At 35.2% G+C, this 22293-nt stretch overlaps 1 protein-coding gene across 6 annotated transcripts in view; it reads right to left on the bottom strand.

The window, feature by feature from the left end:
* Positions 1-22293, bottom strand: part of LOC131156980 (uncharacterized) — a 91965-nt gene that overhangs the window by 16793 nt on the left and 52879 nt on the right. For all 6 annotated transcript variants that reach the window (XM_058110771.1, XM_058110772.1, XM_058110773.1 and 3 more), the window contains 7 exons: positions 14903-14964; positions 14608-14710; positions 14402-14521; positions 13009-13128; positions 12127-12247; positions 11878-12034; positions 6180-6252 (listed from right to left, as the gene is read on the bottom strand). In XM_058110771.1, the coding sequence (XP_057966754.1) occupies positions 6180-6252; positions 11878-12034; positions 12127-12247; positions 13009-13128; positions 14402-14521; positions 14608-14710; positions 14903-14964 (756 nt within the window). The remainder of the gene's footprint in view (positions 1-6179; positions 6253-11877; positions 12035-12126; positions 12248-13008; positions 13129-14401; positions 14522-14607; positions 14711-14902; positions 14965-22293) is intronic.

Raw genomic sequence — 22293 nt, 5'->3', positions numbered from 1 at the left:
TACCTTTTTCTTTCTAACTCAAAAATACTATAACAACCCTGAGCTCTCTAAGCTCGATCACGTAGAGGTCCTCAAAAAGATGAATTTGTATTCGAATGAGATACATTGCAGTAAGGGAAGAAATAATATATTAAATTAACGTGTGGCCAACATAAGGTTTGTAAATAACATATGTATATGTATTCATCATTTGCAAATCATTATCATAATTTCTAAAATCCTTTCCTGAGCCTGATCAAACACATGCAAGGTATTTTACCCACGAGAATACCTAAGGATTTGAGTGTTTACCCGCCCATACAAGTAGCACCCTCTTCTCTGATACTTTAAGCAACCCATGGTCACAACTGAAGCATATCAGGGCACTTACCTTACTCAATATGCCCTCAGGTGAAAAAGTAATCTCGTACTCACACTATTCATACAAAGGTTTATCGACAAAGGCTCCCAAGAATAAGGAAATTTACCCGCCCATACAAGTATTTCCCTCTGCCCTAATACGTTATGCAGCCTACTGCTACATCTGATGGCACTCGCCTTTCTCAACAAGCCCTCGGGCAAAGAGTTTGCCCTGCCCCTAACACGTACCATGTTATACTAGCATACATACTGATACTATTGCAATACATTATTTTGTCTATCATTTATCTTGCAATTATTATCTGTTCATGTTCTTAACTTTGACATTTCATTGCATTTCACTTTACGTGGCTCTTTTCCATTTTACATCATTCACATTTCACATTTCATTTCTATTTCATTCACATTTCATTTCATTTTATAACATACCCAGCATCTTTCAGCTTTTTTGCGTTAGTCCACATAGAAATGCGCTAATCTGCTACCCAGTATCTTTCAGCTGTTTTTGTGTTAGTCCACATAGAAATGCGCTAGTCTGCTACCCAGCATCTTTCAGCTGTTTTTGTTTTCATGGTTGCATTAACACTCACATGCAACATATTTCATATATCGTTTTCATACTTAGTTCATTTCCTGTATATCCTGCATCTCATACATATAACATAATTCCACACAGAATTTTATTTTACTCAAGCCACACTATTTAGAAGTAAAATTCATATATATATATTTCTTATAAAATAAGTCAACCTACAGTTAACATTTATATACAAAAAATATACCTTTCCTTTTTACATTATTCTCCTGAAAATATCATTAACTTACATCAGTTCATTTTCACATATACGTATCTAAATAAATAGCCCTAGGCTCAGAAAACGTAATTTAAACGGTTGGCATTTTAAACCCATACAAAAACATATACATGTATGTTCATAACATATTTCATTTTCCAATTAATTCAAAAAAATCTGGTTTAATATATATTCCCTCTTACCTGTTTTCTTGAACTATGCCAATAGGACCCTGAAAAGATGTTTGCGGCGCTCACCCGAACCCTAATTCAATAATCCTAGTTCAATTAAATCAATCCTAAATAAAATATTATTTCAACATTTCCTAAGCCCATAAATTTCAAATAAATAATTAAACTTCCAAATATAACGAATTTAATTAATTCCCCAAATCTCACTCTCGCTTTGGAGTGGTGCCTAAGAAACCCAAATTGAAAATTTACTCCGGCCAAAATGACAACGATTGAAACTAAGACCCTATGGTGGTGCCCGATCGTCGATTTAGCTGAAAATCTAAGGAGAAATTAAGGAAAAAGTGAGAGTTTACCTTACCCCAGGAGTGGGGCCTATGACACTCCTACGAAAAATCCACTCCGGTTAAATCGAAGGTGGCAAAGAATGGAACCCAACGTACCTTCCGTTTTCCGATCAGCGCTCGTTTGGCCGAGAAAATCGAGGTGAACGAGAGACGGAGACGAGGAAAGAAATGAGAAACTGAGAGATAGAGTGATGAGAGAGAAAAATAAAATAAAATAAAATGCAAAGAGGGGCTGCTCCAGAAGAAGATGGAAACAATTGGATTTCAAATTGAAATCCAATTCATCCTATTACATACATTCATTATATTATTTTAATATTATATATATATATATATATATATATATATATACACATATATAACTTAATATATATATATTTTTTTTTATTTCAATTTTTTTATTTTCCACACTATTCCTTTTATTTGTTTATTTAATTAATTAATTTAATAATGTTTAATTAATTCATTGATTAATAATTTTAATTTTTTTTAACTTAATATATATATATATATATATATATATTTCTTTTCCGAGTTATTACAATTTGAAAATTTGATCGACAAGCTAGCTATGGAAGACATCTTCAAACCAGCTTGAGGGGGAGTGTTGGAAAGTTTCATAATTTATCTAGTCAACTCTCCTTGATTCTAGGTGAAATTTCTATAATTATGTAAATCTACTCTCCTTGATTATAGGAGAAATTTTTGTAATTATGTAAATAATCTAAGGAGATATTCTAGAATATATTCTTAGGAGATTTTCTAGGAGATTTGTTAGCAATTTTCATTCTTTCCTTTTTTTCTATTCTTTCCTTTTAGATTATCCTTGTAGAAATAAGACATTCAGATTGTACCTAATTTTACAAAAATAAGAAATACTATTTCAATTCTTCTCCACTTCTAGAGAACTTCTGAAAACGCCTCTCAAATACTAGGTAGGGGTTTCAGCCCCATGATTCTTCCTTGAACTTCATCAAGGTCCTTGTTGAGGGCTAACAGAAATTTATATAGTCTTTTATTTTCAATGATTTTCTGATATTTGATTCCATCTTCTGGGCAGTTCCAATCGTATTCTTCAAACATGTCTAATTGCTGCCAATTCCGTGTGAGAGTGTTGAAGTGTTGAGTGACCGTGAGATCTCCTTGACATAGATCGTGAAGAATACTTTCAATAGCAAACAATTCGGATGAGTTATCAAAGCTAGAATACGTTTCTTTGGCTGCATCCCAGATTTCCTTTGCCGTCAAATACAATAGGAAATTTTCTCTTATTTCGTATGTCATTGAGTTGATAAGCCAGGACATCACGTGTTGTTCTCTGACTTCCATGTTCTGTACTTCGGATCTTCTTTGCTTGATGGGGCTGCTACTCCGGTGAGGTAATTGTCTCTTCCCTTTCCGCAAATGAACATCATTACTGATTGTGACCACTAAAGATAATTATGTCCATTGAGTTTGTGCCCTGCAATGGACAGAAGATTGGCATCTGATCCTCCATTGCTGTCTGTGGTTGAGGCTTCAGGATCGGAGGTCACTTCAGAGAAGGATTGACTTTGCCGAGCCATTGCCATCCCGTATTTTGTCATCTATCTATGGTTCAGAGGTGGCTTTGATACCATGTTGTTTTCAGAGAAGAAAATAATTCTATTATTTCTTAATGATAAATGTACAGCCTGTATATAATGGAAGGAAAAAAAGTTCTTTTTCACTATATTCGGTAACAAGATACTAATTACACAAAATCAGGAAAGTAGCCAAATATAGGAAACTACAAAATAGGAAACAAACTAATAAAGATATCGGGAATTTTCCAAAATCTCTGTATTCCTAAATTAACATAGTCAACTAATAATAAAATCAGAATTGCTACGGCGGTATCCCTGAAAATCAGGGACCGGGTATTTCCACAGTGGGAACTTATGAACTAATGGTTTTATAAGATGATTAAAGAAAGACTTAGAAGAGAAAGATCACAAAGAATCACGATCCAAAAGCTAAGCATCACCCCTCATAGTAGGAACAAAATAGCCCAGCACATCCAGGGTAAAGAAGTAAGTTAATCAACCTCTCTTTCATTAAGGCTTCTAAAGAAATGGAAATCCCATTCAATGGAGCACCACCCCCCCCCCCCCCCAACCCTCTTTTCTAAAAAGAAAAAGGCTGAAATTGGTGAGAAATAGTAAAGAATCTACAAAGGCAGCACACCAAAAGCTCAACAAAATCTCTTCCGCCTAAATATCCTCCAAAAAACAAATTCTACTACCATTATCCATTGTAAAACAAGTAACAGGAAAAAAATAGACAAGCAAGAAAATAAATTTTGAGGGACTTACGAGGGCAGCATTGATGCTTCCTTGAGTATCCCATTCATTCCTATGAATTCTATACTTTCTCATAACGTGGAGCCCTGGAGAATTCATCTCTAAAGGGAACCTCCATAACCACTTCCTAATCAAAGAGGTGCTTTTATATACCATGTTTCCAAACACTTCCCCCCCCCCCCCCCTCCTTCCTCTTCAGATTTAGGTCTCCCAACCACATCCCATCTAACAAGGTGAACCCTCTTATTATCCTCCAAAGCCAGACCAAAGGAAATCTCTCATAATTCTCTCAAAAGTCATAGCCACTCTCCTAGGAATTATAAAAAAAAAAAGATAAAGATATAAATGGAGATATTAGAAAGGGAAGCACTCATGCTACCCCCAACAATAAATAAGTCGCCATCCAACCTTTTAATATTCTCCCCACTCTCTCAACCACTATATCCAAAACGCGACAGTCAAAGAATTACCCCCAAGGGAAATGATGAAGACATGATAAAGGTCAAGCCAAAGAGTCAAAACCAGCAAGAAATCTATAACCCTCTAATTAACTAGTTACTCGAATCAATGCTCGCCACCCTGCATTCAGACAAATTTATCGTTAGTCCCATGATCTTGAGCATTTGAAATTAACCTACTCAACCCATCAACTACCAAAGTAAACAAAAAAAAAAGGAGACAATGGATCCCCTTGCTTTAACCCTTGAGAAATCTTAAACCAATCCCTAGGTTCACAAATTAACAATCACTATCACATTAGTCAAAATCTTATCCAACTTCTCCATAGTGCACCAAAGCTTCTAGTCCTGTTCAGTGGGGCCTATTCTGAGAAGAATAGAAATTGGTGGAGGGAGTGCTATGTTCAGGGTGGGAAGGTTTTAAGTGATGAGAAAATTGAAGTTTGTAAAAAATAATCTAAAGCAATGGAATAAGAGGTGTTTGGGATTGTAGGCGAGCAAAAAGGAAAGACTTGTATGAACAAATGACAGAGAAATGCTACTTAAACCATCAATTCAACAGATCTATTTCAGGCATAAGTTTAGGAAGCTAGTTAGCTAGGGATTTTTTAATAATTTGCAAACTATATCTGCAGGTTTATTTAAGTATTGTGTATATGTCCCTATGTGTAGTATTTAATGGATAGTTGTAATCACTTGCTCATGGATGCCACGAAATTAGAATTGGCGACTCCACATAGATCTACATTAAGAAAAGAATTGGTAGTTCACAAGTCACTTATCCTTTTCTATTTTTCTTTGTGTCAAAACTTTACTTCTATGGAAGACTTCTAGTCCTCATCATATTTCAAGTTCCTTATTTCTTTCTTCCTTTTTTTTTTTTCAAATAGCAAAGTTCCATCTTTCTTTAATAATAAAAGTAAGGATATGAACCTGTAACCAAGGTTTTAAATTTTGATTTCAACTCAAATAGCGAAGCTTCAAAAGTACAAAAATTTCGATTTCGATGTCAATTTCGATTTTGATTCGAAAAAATAAAGGAAATCAGTAGTAAATCATGGAATTTTTTTATGAAACTTTAGAAATGATTAATGGACATAATTGTAAGTTTCAAGACTAATATATTACAAGTTAAATACCTCTATGTTGAGTATGAGGTGGAAACATTTTGTAATATAATATGTGTATCAAACATATTTGTAAGATAAAGTGCATTAAACATGTTCAGTTAATACAAATGAAACTCATAAATCATTTCAATATTATTTATTATACAAATAGTAATAATTTAGACATGAATGGTTAAATAAAATGTTGTTGTAAGTTTATTTTTTTTTCATATAATTGCAAAAGCCCTTGTAATAATATTTTGTTTCAATTAAAATAAAATAAAATAAAATAAGAGAGGAATTTCGCTTTATTCCTAAATCTCTCTCATTTGAATTTTGAAAAATTTCATTCTATAATTAAAATTTTCAAGTGTTGGTAAAATGTTGAGATTTCAAAAAATTTCAGATGATTGGTTAATTGACCGCCATCTCGATTTTGAGAGTGACAAAAATCGGGAATTTCAACAATTTTGTGGAAATTTAAGACCATGCATGTAACCCCCTCCCCACCCCCCAAACTATGAGAGGGAAAGCGGAGGCCGAACCATGCATGCGCAAGTGCGAGCACACGCGTGCACAAGAGATAGAGAGAGATATACCAATGATATTTGCATGCTCTTGCATGAACAACAGATTCTTTGTAAGTCCACCACATGCCAGCAGCGTGTCAATCTGAAAATGAAGAAACAGTTATGGGAGTAACGGATGACAAATCTTGGAGAAAAAAAAGGTACTGAAAAGTCATGGACTAGATGCACAAACAACCTTGCCCTAAAGACATCACCAATTTGCAATATATATAAGAGAAATCAAATCAATAAGCAATGGTCAAAATGTCAAATATAAATATGTTTTCACGGTCCTTGAGACATAACAAATTCACAATACATGTCAGGGAATTCAGATTAATAAATAATCTCAATTAAAAGGTTTAGAACGAAATCCAGTTTCAATTCCTATTTGCAAAATTTTCGCTGAAATTTCAGCCCAAGTTCTAGAAATTTCAGGAATTGCCTTAATTTCGGATTTATTGTCTGAAATTTTGGAAAACTAAAATAAAAACTGGAAAAAAGAAAGAGCAAATTTTGGAGATTTTTGTTTGTTTCTAAATCATTTCAATAATCCATTCTAATATTTCTCAAATGTTTTATTCAAAATTTCCATAATTTATTACATTTTTCTGGTGTTTCTTCAAATCAAAATTGAAGTTGCTGTAAATTGAGATGAGACTCCAGAAATTTTCATTGAAATATCGAAATTTCCACCATTGAAATGCAAATTACCTCATTGAAATTACCAGATTAGTTCAAGAAAACATCTTCCATTTCCAGTTTTCTGAAGAATTTTAAAATATCACATTGCTTTCTAGTTTTCTAACATTTATATGGAGAACATGGAAAATAAGATATTCTCCATGTTACCTATACAGGTTTTGCAAAGCTAGAGAACAAGGTGGCATTTTTATAATTCTTTGAAAAACAAAATATGAAAATTAAATTTGCTTTCACAACTAGAAAGGCCTTTACATTTTCTAAAATAGGAGAATTCAAGAGCAATCTAAGTAGAACCTACACTCTTAAATAAAATTGGTATCTATGCGGACACTATGTCCTAACATGCCTTCCTAACATGTGACAACTCTCCTAAATGTGATGCTTGCTCAACACAAGTCAAACAAACAATGACTTCAAGACAAATCTATTTCATTTTGGTATAACAAAAAGAACTTTTGTTTTGATATAAAAGAAGAATGTTGTTGCAAAAGAAGAAAAAATGTATTAATTATAGACTCTTGACATGTATGCTTCCAGGTATATTTTTTAAAATAAAAAATAAAAATTTCCCTAAACCCATGTAGCTTACTTTGAAATTTGGAAAAGGTAATACCTTTTATAAAAAAAACAAAGACGATATTCAAAATTGTAATAACTATCGTAGAATTAAGATCATGAGTCACACGATGAAATTATGGGAAAGGATAATTGAACAAAGAATAAGATTAGAAACAAGGATTTCAAAGAACCAATTTGGTTTTATGCCTGAGAGACCAACAAATGAAGCTATTTATCTTTTAAGAAGATTAATGGAAAAGTTTAGGGAAAAAAATAGGGACTTGCATATAGCTTTTATTGACCTAGAGAAGCATATGATAGAGTACCTACAAAAGTTCGTTGGTGGGTCATAGAAAAAAAGGGGGTTTGCAGTAGATATACTAAGGTCACTAAGGATATATATGATAGAGCAGTGACTAGCATTAGGTCTATAGAAGGGGAATCTAGAGATTTTCCAATCACAATAAGTGTACATCAAGGTTCATTTTTGAGTCCTTATCTTTTTACTTTAGTCATTGATGAACTTACTAGAAATATCCAAAATGAGATCCCTTGGTGTATGTTGCTTGCAGATGATATTGTATTGATTGATGAAAGTAGGAGCGGGGTGGAATCAAAGAACCATGGAGAACTGCATTAGGGTCCAAAGGTTTTAGGATAAGTAAGAATAAGACAAAATATATGAAATGTAATTTTAGTAACGTAAGTAGGAGTAGTGGAGAGAAGATTAAACTTGATAATCAAGAAATTAATAGCATTAATATATTTAGATACATTGGATCTATTATGCAAGCAGAAGGGCAAATTGAAGAAGATATAGTACAAAGAATTAAAACAAGTTAGGTAAAATGGAGGAGTGCGTCGAGTCTGTTGTGTGATCATAAAATACCCTTAAAATTAAAAAAAAAAAATTATAAGATGATTATAAGGCCAGGAATGGTTTTATGGTTTAGAATGTTGGGCAACTAAGAAACAACATGTATAAAAAGTAAAAGTTGGGAAATGTGAATCTTAAGGTAGATCAATGATATAACATTAAAAGATAAACTAAGGAATGAGCATATACGCAATAATTTAGGCATAGCACCGATCGAAAGACAAGATAAGGGAGGGCAACTTAAATGGTTTGACCATTTGAAATGTAAGACTAGTAGAGCAACTTTCAGGAGAAGTGAGTTAGTTGTTGTTTCTGGTATGAAAAGGGTAAGGGTAGGCCTAAAATAACTTGAAATGAACCAATGAGGTAGTAAGGAAGGATTAAATACCCCTTAATTTAGTATAGGAAAATGCTCTTCATCGAGTGGTTTGGAAAAAAACAAAAAAAAGAATTCATGTAGCTGACCCCACCTAGTGGGACTTAAGGCTTGTTGTTATTATTGATGTTGTTGTTATATTTTATTTTAGAGAGGCGGCGAAGTCGATGGTCTCGCAAAATGGGAAGCACACTATCTCTCACAAAGCTTTCCTCTCTCTCTCTCTCTTTCACAAAAGATTGAATTATGGCTTCGACAAAAGTAGGCAACGCAAAGTCATTGGATTCAAATTGAAGGGAAGACCTTCGATCCCTATCTGTTTGTGTTTGAAAGCAATATTTCTCGCTATAGGTGGGTAAGATTCTCCAAAGAGGTTCTCATTTGGTTTGCTGATAGCTTGCCAATTTTCGATCGGTTGGAAAGGGGTTCTCGAAGTGTTAGAAACATGCAGTACTGGATGTTGATTGGGTGAACAAAGGTGGAGAATTTTCTAGAGCTAGGACTAAGGTGGAAGGTAGGGCATTTTTAGCGTTCTTCCTTGGTGGTGCAAAAGGTGATGGGTGGTGAAGCTTTGTAAATGAATTTTGCAAGATCACTAAGGGACTCCATCCTAATTCTGAAGGAAAACAAGAAGTCTTTCAACTACCCAATCATGGAATCAGGTAGTGATAGAAGGAGAGAATGGTGAAGGTGAAGGCTGTAAAAGTCATGTTCAGAAATGGAGTCAAGGTGCAGTATACAACCAGATCTGTTTTTGACATAGTGGTGAGTTGCAAATGAAGGAACTGGATAATTCACTGCCGAAAGCCACAATTGCTCGATCAAAGACAAATTAAATTCCATATGTTCAAGGTAGCTCTAGGGTTACAGAAGGAGCTACGAGATTGGCAGAGGTGGCAAAGGTTGCTTCTTGGGAGGATGAGGTAAAGAATATTGGGCTGGGGTTTTTGGTTTTTATTTTGGACCTGGCCAGGTAATTGAAAAAGTAGGAGCTTCTTTCCAAACTAAGCTACGCGAGTTAACTGAACAAGACCATAGTCACGGTAAAAATGATTCATTCCAAAGAACGATTCTTTTTCCTCTTAGATTGGCGATTCATTCCAAAGAATGGTTCTTTTTCCTCTCAGATTGGCCATTCTTTTGAACAGGCCTATAGTTTGAACAATGATGACAGGGCCCAAGAGGCTGGTGCAAAAGCTCACAGAGCTGTTCAGATCTTGAATAAGGCCTAATAGGTTTCTATCTGTGATGTTTCAAAAGACCAGAGATGTTCAGCTGGGAGTGATAGATTAAGAAGAGAAAATTTAGGAGAAAATGTAATGAAATGTCTCAGCTGGAGCAGCATCTAATATTAGTTGGTGGCCAAATTGAAAGAGTTTTGAGAGATGCCTGCAATTGATAAAGCTCAGAATTCTCCCACTAACAGTAACTGGCAGCTGAGGAACACAGTAGGTGTGTGTTGTCTTCCAAGCAGAATCCAGGCACAAATCCAACCTTGCAATGATTTTCAAAACAGACTCATGATGGCCAAGAAGGTATTCCATCTTACTTGGAAGCAATAGTGCTGGAAGGATTAGAGGGAGAGAGGTGACAAAGGATAGTCTCATATATATAAATTCTGGAAGTTCGGTCAATGATTCTGTTCTTTTAGCAGGACAAGAGATTCCAGTAAAGGAAAAGACCTTCAGTGAGCCTTCTAAAGTGGTAAGGGTTCTATATAGAAACAGAGTTCTCGTGAGGTCAAGAGTCAGAGAATAATGTTGTTTTTAGGGAAAGGTGAAATAGCAAGGAAGAAAATTCTGACAAGTTCACTCATGAAAATGTTTACTCTCATTGGATGACAGCACAAATGGGTGTTTTATATACATATAAAGCAAGTTACTTCGGATTAGATTACAAGAAAGGTTCTAAAGAGAGATGCAAGACCTTGTGATTTCAAAAGGGCATTACTAGCGAGAGGGTTAGTAGTTTGTAAGGGGAAAAAAAAAAAGAATTGGCGGTATATTTCAAACAATGGTAGTGAATACCTTGTGATTTTGGTCGGGATGGGGATTTGTTTGTGGAAGAGGTTTGGGAACAGTCTGGTTGTATTTTCGATACATCTTATAGGATTGGGGATTTAATGTGCCTCCTCCACTAGAAGGATTAGAGGGAATTAGCATTTTTGAAAATGATGGTATGGATAAAAAGTATTTAAGGATGAAATTTTGCCCTCCCCTATAGAGAAATTTCCTACAAAGATCTTCAACACAGCATTTGTTGGACGAATTGGGCTTAGATGTCAGAATGGAGAGGAAACAAATTTTGGTTAGATGACAATAAAACAAAGGCTAAGAAGGGTTACAGGGGAACCAACAATTTTGAAGTCTTGAGTGGATTATGGTGGTAAGGGTTTAAAGAGGGAATTTTTTGGTTAGTTTTGTGTAGTTCTAGTTTTCTTTATTTTTATTATTATAATTATAATTATTATTGCTATTATTATTATTATTATTACTATTATTATTATTATTATTATTTTGCTTTTTTTTTTTTAGGACTCCATGTCTTCGCCTAGTTTGAAATTTCTTTTGCTATTAATATTTCTCCTTTTTTATCAAAAAAAAGTATTTTTCTCCAAAAAATTGAAGCTGAGAACAAATCTTGATAGGATATTTGAAACATTCTTTCTTAAGAACGTCATTTTTTCCCCAAAAAATATTTATAAAAAGTCTTGAGAAATTTTGAAACTCATTTTCTTAACAGTATGGGTAATGAATAGTTTGTTTTTAAAATATAAACATGTACAATTGTAATTCCTACCTAAAGTACCATATTTCACATCTTCATCCTTCCATTAAAGAAAAATCTTACATTGGATGGTGGCATGACACTTGACACCATCTTTGCAGCACCCTAATCATATCTGGCTGCATGAACATTTTTGCATTGTACAGCACCCAAATGCTTGGATCCCACATGCACGGACCCACATGTTGGGTCCCATGTAAGTTACGTAACAACAAAAAGCAGCCCCAGACGTCGATGTGGCTGCACGTGACTGGGTCGCATCAAAGATAACATAGCATCGCAATCCCATGCAAATATTTCTCTCCATTATATATGTTTCAAATTACAAAGTAATTGATAACTATGCAAAAATAAAGCTTGAAAAGTTTTAAAATGTGGGGAAAAACTTATCTGACTACAGCTTAGAAAAAGATGCACATTCTTACTCTGTGACCGTGGGCATTAGAGTGCTCCACTATGTGACGTGTACCATATGCAATACTCTGTACCGTGGCAAGGTACAGAAGAGCCAACTGTTTCTCACTTGTGTCAAGTGTTAAGCCACAGACCATACCTTTTGCCTTTGGATCAGCAATAGGAGACCTAAGCCATCACAAACTTAACAGTTCAAATTCCTGCAAATATGTTGAGGGCATTAATATGTTGTGTCGGTCTCTAATCATAAAACCATGTACCTGTTTCCATGGAAATCAGGAAGGATGTGTACATCTTTAGTCAAAGCACCAACAAAAGGGGACTTTAGATCATGCATCATTGACTCCAATATCTTGTTAAGTAGCTCAAACACGGAAACACCTGGGAGATTGAAGAAGAAATATGAGATCAACTAACTTAAAGGACATAAAACGTAAGTAAATAGCTTGATTCTATCCTAATTTAAAACAAAACAAGCTCATTCAGAAATACAATCAAGCCAAGTTCAAGCTTCAAATCAGAGCAAGTCTGTATCCCTAATTTGACTCAATAAGAATCATCTGCATAGGTAGTTCAAATCTTCAAGCACATGTCATGGGCGATAAAAATTACAATTACGTTCATGGGCAATTTAAATACAAACCAGTGGCTTTTTTTATTCCTTTTGAATACAAATGCAGACACCTAACTGTGATATTCAGTATTCACAGGTCATGTTTGAGCTTATAAAATGGTTATTTTCTCTTTTATTGATGGCCTTAAAAATATTATAATTTTTATAATGCTCCCCTTTTTCTGATAGATTTTAAGAATGTTCCCCTTCCCTTAAAAAGGTAAGATTCTTATCAATCAGAATATCTAACAACACTTTTAAGTCCCTAGTTCCAAAAACCACTTTTCCAGTTTACCGTTCCTTTGTTACATAAGCTGACTAAGATCAAATCAAGCTTTCTAATAGCACATTACATCCAATCAGCATATCAGAGCATGGGCACCACAATGTTAGTCTTGACTCAGCTTCCCCCATTTACGGTTACCAAGTTGGATACACACAATGTCGGACTTCATCTAAACAGCACAGACCATGATTATCTTCATAGCATATTTTACTTATAAACTCACTAGTGGAAACAGTATCTTACTTTGAGAAGCAGCATGATTTGCAAGGTGAGGAGAAGCAACATGATTCTCAATTACATAATCCAATAATGCACCAGTCGCACTCTGGCCACCCTCTGTGAGCCAGTATTCTGGCACCATTGCTAAACATGCAAATAAATAAATCAATCAATCAATCAAAACTAAAAATATATATATAAAAAGAATGACGAAAAAATTAAATGGAAAAGAACCGAAAAAAAAAAACTGGCATTAGCATTCAGTAGTTCTACCACAGACTAGCAATGACAGAATAATAAATAAATCTCCTGATCAGAAAAATAGTTCGTACTTCAACATAAATTTGAGCAATGGAAAATCCCATTGCAACATCCCAGAAGATATATTGAAGTGCTAAATAAAAACAGGGAAAAAAAACTAGGTAGAAAAGTCATTAGGAAAAGGGAAAAAAATAAGAAAAGAATGAATGCAGGCTATCAACAAGCTGCACCAATCAATAAAAATAAAATAAAATAAAAATATATTAGAAAGCATTCCTAGAGATCTCTTTGCACTATTACTGGATTCAACTGCACCAGCCTGAAAAAAAGGTCCTATATTTAAAATAAGAAATAACTTCTCAAAGAACCATGAAGTTAGTCACAAGTATGGTGAGTGGTGAGAACGGAAAAGTGGGTGTCTGTTGTTGGGGAGAAAGGGGTGCCACAATCCAGCTTTGGCCAGAGCAATGAGTAGCAGAGAAAGGGAGGGTCTGTTCTTGGGAAGAGATGCCAGAATCTGACCTTTGGTCAGAGTCGGGAGTTGCAGAGAGTTGGGAGTCTCTGAGAAAACATGAACCAGAGAGGTGCCTCTCACAAATCTGAGAGTATAATGTATCATGGAAAGGCAGATGAAAAAGGTGATCACTTTGTAAAACTTGTTATTATTACACCTCCATAGTTTTTTTCATTCATCCATATTTTGAGAATACGTCTAATTAAGTACAAAAAGTTTTCTCATCACGCTCTCCAAAAATCAAGACAATCAAATGTTATAAGCCATTCGATCTAACAGCCGCCATTTTATGGTAAATAAAATATAAATTAAAAAACTAATTTGGAGTAGTGTCTGGATGAGATTGCTCATAATCTTTCAATCATCTAGATATTTAGTATGCATTACAAAAATAAGATCAAATGGTCGAATTGTCAAATGGGAAACCCACGAAAAATTATTAATCATAAAAAGCATTACACCAGGATCCATTCAATGCATTGATTTGACCTTGAATTGATTATTCCCAATGCATTAAACATAGAATATTTATTAAAATAGTAATACGAACATGTGCCTGGGGTACTAGTTAACAGGACTTCGAAAGGCCACAATATGTCCAAAACTAAACTAAACATTGGTCACAAAGTACCCAAAGTATACCTGACCAAAATGGTCCCCAAATGCCTGGAATGTACAGCTTGCTGCACGATACAGCCATATGGCAAGTGGAAGTTCCGCATACTAACACCATACGATGGCATATAGCTTCCTCATCACTCTCTGAAGATAAGCTCATTTTGTGTTAGAAAAATATATTTTATATATTATATATATACTAACACAGCAAATCAAACATGATGAATAACCTTTAAGATCAGACACAGACACACTTTCCATCACACCAACACCACCAGCATGAGCATCTATCAGTGAAGTTCCCACCGGAGTTCCCACTACGAGGCCCAGTTCCTGAAAATTTAAACCCCTCAGTGGAAGAAAAACCAGTAATAATGTAGCTTTCAACAATATCATGCAAAGTCACCCTCCAAAGCCAACTGAAAGGATGCACTTATACTTTTGTAACTGTATAAATGCATTGAATGGACCTCAAAGGAATGAGAGTTGAAATCAATTTGAACTCTTGGGTACAAAATTTCTTGCCTTTGCAGCAGCTTGAGTTAGACCAGAACCCAAAGGATGGCCAGGGAAAGCTACACTTCTTCCTGTTGACATTATTTGTTGCTAAGTCATTAACAGCTATCAAGAAAATAGAAAGCTTCATAAAACAGTAAATAAGGCATACAAACCTGACCTTTTAAAAAAAAAAGAAAAAAGAAAGAAAATGGGATACGATTAATTAATATTATGTTCAATGGATTCAGGGATGTTTAAAAGCTTATAGATATTGACTACTCATTACTTCCTTTTTACGCTGTTCAATAAGAATCAAAAAAAAATTTTATAACCAGGCACATATTTATATGGATTCAGGGATCTTTAAAAGCTTATAGATCTTGACTACTCATTCCTTCCTTTTACGCAGTTCAATAAAAATCAAAAAGAATATTTCTAATCAGGCACATATTTATATCCTTTTGATGTCATTTTGCCACAAGGTGAAAAAAAAGATTGGCAAAATATAGCGAAATAGTAAGTATAATTATGAAGTTACAACCCATTGGTATGCTCTCACAAAAATGCCCGTGTATGTGCTCTGCAAGGAAGAAGAACATAATTCCATACTAGGTGGTAACCAATTGTTGATACACAGGTTACTCGTACGGGGAGGCCTAGTAAGTAGAATGGGGGTACAGTGCAGGGGTTGGGAATCCACTTAGGAAGCATACATTCATGCAGTCCCACCAAGTTTGTTTCCCAGCTGGAGAAGAAGAAGCTGAGTACATCTTTTTTTGCAGACTAGTTTAGCAGCGAGGTACATGCTGCAGTGTAGATTCAAGATCAAAAGAAGAATGGTACATGCTGGAAGAGAACTGCTGCATTGAAGATATCAGTAAATATCCATTGGAATGTGGTAATGGAGGGGGGCTTGACTAAGGTTCAGGAAGGGCATGTGGAGGATATTCAGTGTAACAGTGATGATGTGGAGAATAAGATAGCTGGTAGGGGTAGGGCTTGTGAAGATGATAGCAGTAATAAAGTTTATGTCCACCTGTGATCTGGGAGTAAGGTGTGGATATGAAAAAGCTGTTGATCTTCTAAAAAAGAAGATTCAAGCTCAAAATAGGAATGGTGCATGCTGGAAGAGGACTGCTGCATTGAAGATATCAGTAAATATCCATTGGAATGTGGTATGGGGAATGGGGCTTGACTAAGGTTCAGGAAGGGCGTGTGGAGGATATTCAGTGTGATGATGTGGAGGATAAGGTAGTAAATATCCATTGGAATGTGGTATGGGGAATGGAGCTTGACTAAGGTTCAGGAAGAGCGCATGGAGGATATTCTGTGAGATGATATGGGGTATAAGGTAACTGTTAAGGGTAGGACTTGTGAAGATTATAGTGGTAATAAAGTTCGTGCCCACCAGGCAGGAAGGTGTGGATATGAAAAAGCCATTGATCCGCTAATTGTGGATTCATTAAGTGGTCTGAAAGGGGAGAGATGAGAAGGTTAGCAAAGGGAAGGAGAAGAAAAAAAGGGGTGATGTGTCAGATAGTGATAGTGATGACATGATCAGTTTGATCATGACACAGTTTGCTTCTGGATGAGTTTTGCGAACAATATGGCTGTATCTGACTTGTCTGATTTACTTGGGGATTTATTGCATGCGCCTCCATCTCTGGTGGAAGTTTTAGAGGGCATTCCTACCTTTGAGGGTGATAGAATGGGAAAAAGCAGCAAAGTAAGAACAGGATGTAGCACACTCCAATGGAGGAGATAAATGGGAAGGACTTAGAAGCTCAACAATTGCTGTATATGATGGACCTGTGGCTGTCAACCCGGACGAAACAATGTTCATTTGAATGGGGGTAAAAGAAAGATGAAGAGGGTCATTCTCATCTAGTTTTTCTTATTAATTTCCTCTACTTTTCTCTTGTTGTTTGTTGTAAAGTTAGAGATGGAAAAAAGAAGAAGAAAAGAAGAGGAGAAGAAGAGAGAAAAGGAAAAAACATCGTGGCAGCTCCCTGGAGTCTACATACAGCTCCAAGTCTGCTCTCTTATATATTATTAATAATAATAAAGTCGTAAGGACAAAAGTACCCTCGTTAACACAACCTAATTACTAAAATAACTTGTTGTCTTCTAACAATCTTCCTCAAGTTGGAGGTGTATAAATATCACCTACCCCAGCTTGTAACAAGTGATTAACGACCATTAGACAAGGCAGGCATAATTAAAGGCTTCATAAAAATATTGCCCAACTGATCGACATTTTTCACGAAGAGAGCCCTCACATCCTTTTTCAGCATAGCATCCCTCGCAAAATGACAATTAACTTCATGTGCTTTGCCCTCTCATGAAACACTGGATTGCTAGCAATATAAATGGCAACTTGATAATAAAAAAACATGTTTTTTGGCTTCATCGCGAATCTCATCTTTGACATAAGACTTCAGCTGCATAAGCTCACTCACAATATGAGCCATAGCTCAATATTCTGCTTCAATAGTAGATCTTATAAACATGGAGTCATTCAAATTTCATCAGGTTTAGGAGTCTCCACCAGAAAAGGCAATACATAATCGGAGAAAATGGGAGGATCGAAAGCCATGTCGAGAGAAAGAGAAAGAGTTGAACTAGCTCAAACTTATTAACATACTTATGTTTTTCAAGTTCACTTATTATTCAAATTTTAAGTTTAACTAACTCACAATTATTAACATACTTATGTTTTTCCAGTTCACTTATTATTCAAAGTTGAACTAATTCACAATAACACATACTAATAATGCTAAAGGACCAAAATAACCATTTAGTCAATAATGATTCCTACTCCTTTCTTATATTTTTCTTTTCCAGTGTACTAAAGTTTGAATTCTGATTTTCCAATTTCTCTAGCTTTCTTCCTACCCACTTAGTTTCTTGAAAATTACATTAATTTTTCTTCTAATCATTGGGCCCACCCTCGCCTATTTTTCACTACACCCAGGTAGTATATGCACAATGTCAATGCCTAATTGGTAAGGATTCATGTCTTAAAGATCTAAGAAGTTTTACACTGGTTCTCAACTACCAAACACAACCCTTCTCCTTTACCAACACTTGGGACCAGCTGTGTGAGAAAAGATTAAGGACCATGTGTGCATCACACATGGAGTTTATGAATACAATATATATATCCACAATATATCATGTTTTTAAAAAAATATTATGGTATTTCTAGTGTATCTTACAATTCACAGTATCGTATGACATTCACAATAAAAGAGTTCTGATGAAGGAACTTAAGAAAGCTACTTCCCAAGCCATTAAGATACCTGTTATTGGATATTAAGGCTATAATTGTGTTTGTTGCAAAATTTTTATCTCATGCAGACTAAGTTCTTTTAATTGCATTAATGTCTTTTTATATTAATATAAAGTAAATTTTATGTTATGCATGTTTCTAAAACTGAAGGGGAATTGGGGACAGCTCTATAGAATTTAAAGAACTTTGATAATTGACATTTTCACAAATAAAAGTTAATTCAAGCTTCTTGTTACCTTTTATTTATTTACTTATATCTCTTTGCGTAATAGTTAAATTCAAGATTAATAGTTTAGCACATTCTTCATTGTTACTATGGGGTCCTAAAGCTGAAGGACATTTTACTAGTTGGTGTCAATTCTGTGGTCTATGGACTTTTGTTTCTCTCCATGGCGCTTTTGGACTAATAGTTTTCATGTGACGTAAACTCGAACTTGCTCGATCTATTCAATTGCAACCTTATAATGCAATCATGTTCTCTGCTCCAATTTCTATTTTTGTTTCTGTATTCTTGATTTATCCACTAGGTCAGTCTGGTTGGTTCTTTGTGCCCAATTTTGGTGTAGCAACTATATTTCAATTCATCCTTTTTTTTTTTTTCCAAGGATTTCATGATTGGACGTTGAATCCATTTCAGATGATGGGAGTTGCCGGTGTATTGGGTGCTGCTCTGCTATGTGCTATTCATGGTGCTACTGTAGAAAATATTTTATTTGAAGATGGTGATGATGCAAATACATTCCATGCTTTTAACGCAGCCCAAGCTAAGGAAATTTTTTCAACGGTCACAGCTAACCGATTTTGGTACCAAATCTTTGGGGTTGATTTTTCCAATAAACGTTGGTCACATTTCTTCATGTTATTTTTACTTGTAACCGGTTTATGGATGAGTGCTCTTGGAGTAGTTGGTCCAGCTTTGAACCTACGTGCCTACGACTTTGTTTCCCAAAACATCCGTGCAGTGGAAAAATCCTGAATTTGAGACTCCTCTAAACGAGGGCATTATAGAAAAGAAAAAGAGACACATTTGTAAGGGTTAAAGAAATAGGCACATTGGTCAACATAAAATGGCAAGCTCAAAGAGGGAGAGAGAGAGAGAGAGAAAGAGGTTGTGTTGTTACGAAGGCATCAGATTTGGCTAAAATTTGAAAATTAGATGGAATAAGGAAGAATTGTAGGGATACAAATGGAATAAGGAATTTTTACCCCAACAATCAACTCATATTACTCATCTATCCCAAGGACTTGGGTAGGGTGGGGGAATTTATTTTCTATGTTGCACGAGGGGACAAGGTTAGGGCGCAATAATAATAATCATAATTATAATAATAACAATAATAATAATAATAATAATAGAGAATTATATAAAGGGGTGTTAAGCAGCTAACAATTATATTTTATATTTAAAAAAAGATATATGCACCATACTGTACAAAACTGAAGTTTAAGGAATGAATAGCATATTTTATCAAAACAAAAAGGGAGGGTGGGATAAATGACAAAAGAAATTCATTTTTGTAAAGAAATATTAAGAAATTTAGTGTTGTAAAGTTGGAGATGGAGGAGAAAAGAAGAAAAGTAGAAGAAAGCAAAAGAAAGGAGCGGCAGTTTCCCAAAGACTTACATGCAGCTCTAGATCTGCCCTCTTTTATATAACAATAATAACAATAAAAGTCTTAACAACAACAAAACCAAGCCTTAATACCCACTAGGTGGGGTCGGCTACATGAATCCTTTTCCGCTAATTTATGCGATCATGAACAATAATATAATAGAAGTCTTAAGGTAAAAAATAGCCCGACTCACACAACCTAGCTGCTGAAATAACATATTCTCTTCTAACACTCCCCCTCAAGTTAGAGGTGTATAAATATTATCCAACCCCAGCTTGTTACAACCAGTAGACAAGGTAGACATAAATAAACGCCTTATCAAAACATTGTCTAACTGATCCACAAATATCACAAAAGGAGTCCTCACAACCTTCTTCAATACAACATCCCTCACAAAACGATAATAAACTTCAATGTGCTTTGTACTCACATGGAATATTGGATTACTAGCGCATGTAAATGACAGCTTGATTATCACAAAACATTTCCATTGGTTTCATTACCAATAAAAAAAAACCCATCTCTAGCATATGAGCTTTTAGCCACATAAGCTCACTCATAGTATTGAGCTATGGCTCGTCTTCTGCTAGATTTTTCTACAGTAGTTTGTTCCTTGCTATGCCAGGCAATATAATAATATCTCCCACAAAGTTACAGTATCTAATAAAGATTTTTTATTACCAACAGAGCCAGCCTAATCTGCATCAAAGTGCCCCATGATCTCACTCTTTTTATTACATTTATCTATCAAACCGATGCCGAGAGGGCCTATGAGATACCACAAAATCCTACAAATAGCATCCCAATGTGGTTGTTTGGAGTTTTCCACAAACTGACTCACCATCCCTATTGCAAATATTGTCTAGTGTCAGTCTAGTAGATCAACTTGCCAACCAACTATCGGTCTTGATGCTTGTCTTCAAATTCCTATCCAATTTCCCTAGACAACTTCATGTTAGGATCCATAGAAGTATAAGTTGGTTTATCTCCTAACAAACTAGTCTCACTTAGCAAGTCCGCGATAAATTTTCATTGAGATTTGGGCTACAAATCCCCCTAACTTATTTAGGGTTTCAATCGGGGAGGAAATCCTAGAGTGGCAAATTTTTGGAATCCAGTAGTGGAAAAGGTTACGAAGATATTAGATGGTTGGGATAGTGCTCTTCTTTTCTTTTTTTTTCCTTTTGGGGTTAGAATTACGCTTATTCAAGCTTGCCTCTCTAGCATTCCACTATATTTTTTTATTTGTTTTTAGAATTCCAATGAGGACCACTACCATGCCTGAGAGAATTATGAGAGATTTTTTGTGGTCTTGTGTAAGAGTCATAAGGTAATTTAAGCTGGGCGGATATTTGTAGGTATAAAAAGGAGGGGGCTTGGGTCTTGGTAACTTGGTCTCTAAAAACACTGCTCTTTTAGCTAAATATTTGTGGTGCTTCCCCCTAGAAGATAATTCCCTATGGCATAGAGTTACTATTCGTAGTAAGTTTGGGTTAGATGAGAATGGGTGGGATACCAGTGCTAATTTAAGATGTTCTTTAGGGAGTCCATGGAGGTGCATTTCCTAGATTTACTCTATTTTAACCCCTTACACTAAATTTGAAGCTGAGAGGGGTTCTCAGATTCATTTTTGGAAAGACCCTTGGCTCAAAAACTTTTTTTTTTTTTTTCACTTCTTTTCCTTAGTTTTCAAATTATGCTCTAAGCCAAATAGAGTTATTTCTTTTCTCATGGACAATTTGAGTAGCTTTTCAGTCTAATGGAATCTTCATTTTAGAAGACATCCAAATAATCAAGAGATGGTGGAGTTGTCTTCCCTGTTGTCCATATTGAACAATTGCAACTTATCTTTGGGTAGGAATGTTCATTCTTGGTGCTTGAATCACCTGGGGGGCGTTTTCTTGTAAACCATTCTTTGAATTTTTGACCTATTCAAACTCTCCCTTTCCTCTTTATCCTATTATTTGGAAGGTGGAGAGTGTCATCCGACCAAGATAAAAGCCACGCTATAACTGGTTGACGGTTGATTATGTGCAATCATACCAAGTTAACTTTAGCTGCTAAATTCGAACGGACTTTGAATGCTCTCTCTAGATGTTTGTGTGCTTAGTTTATAGGAATTCAAAATAGCATCCCATCTCTTTTTGCATCATGAATTTGCATGGAGGATTTGGAATATATTGTTTGGTAGTATGGAAAAGAGTTAGGTTTGTCCCTATTCAGTGGAGGACTTTTAGTCATCCCTTTCGCAAACTTTGAAAGTAGGGAGGATAGGGCAACTCTGTGGAAAAGTAGCAAGTATGCAGTATTCAGGCTGTGGTATAGGTTGGAACAAAAAAAGTAGAAATTTTTTTTTTGGGACAGAAGTCAGTTAATTCGTTTTATTATATGTTGTGAGAAATGATTGAACATTTTTGGACTGTCTCCTTTATTAGTGTGTCGGGTTGGATTTGGAATCTCAAGGAAGCTAACTTTTCATACTGAAACGGGATGTGGAGTAATAGTGTTGGCTT

The sequence above is a fragment of the Malania oleifera genome, chromosome 6 (assembly GCF_029873635.1).
Source record: "Malania oleifera isolate guangnan ecotype guangnan chromosome 6, ASM2987363v1, whole genome shotgun sequence".
Taxonomy (NCBI): Eukaryota; Viridiplantae; Streptophyta; class Magnoliopsida; order Santalales; family Ximeniaceae; genus Malania; species Malania oleifera.
The sequence above is the reverse complement of the archived record's forward strand: the minus strand, read 5'-3'. Positions and strand labels throughout refer to the sequence as shown.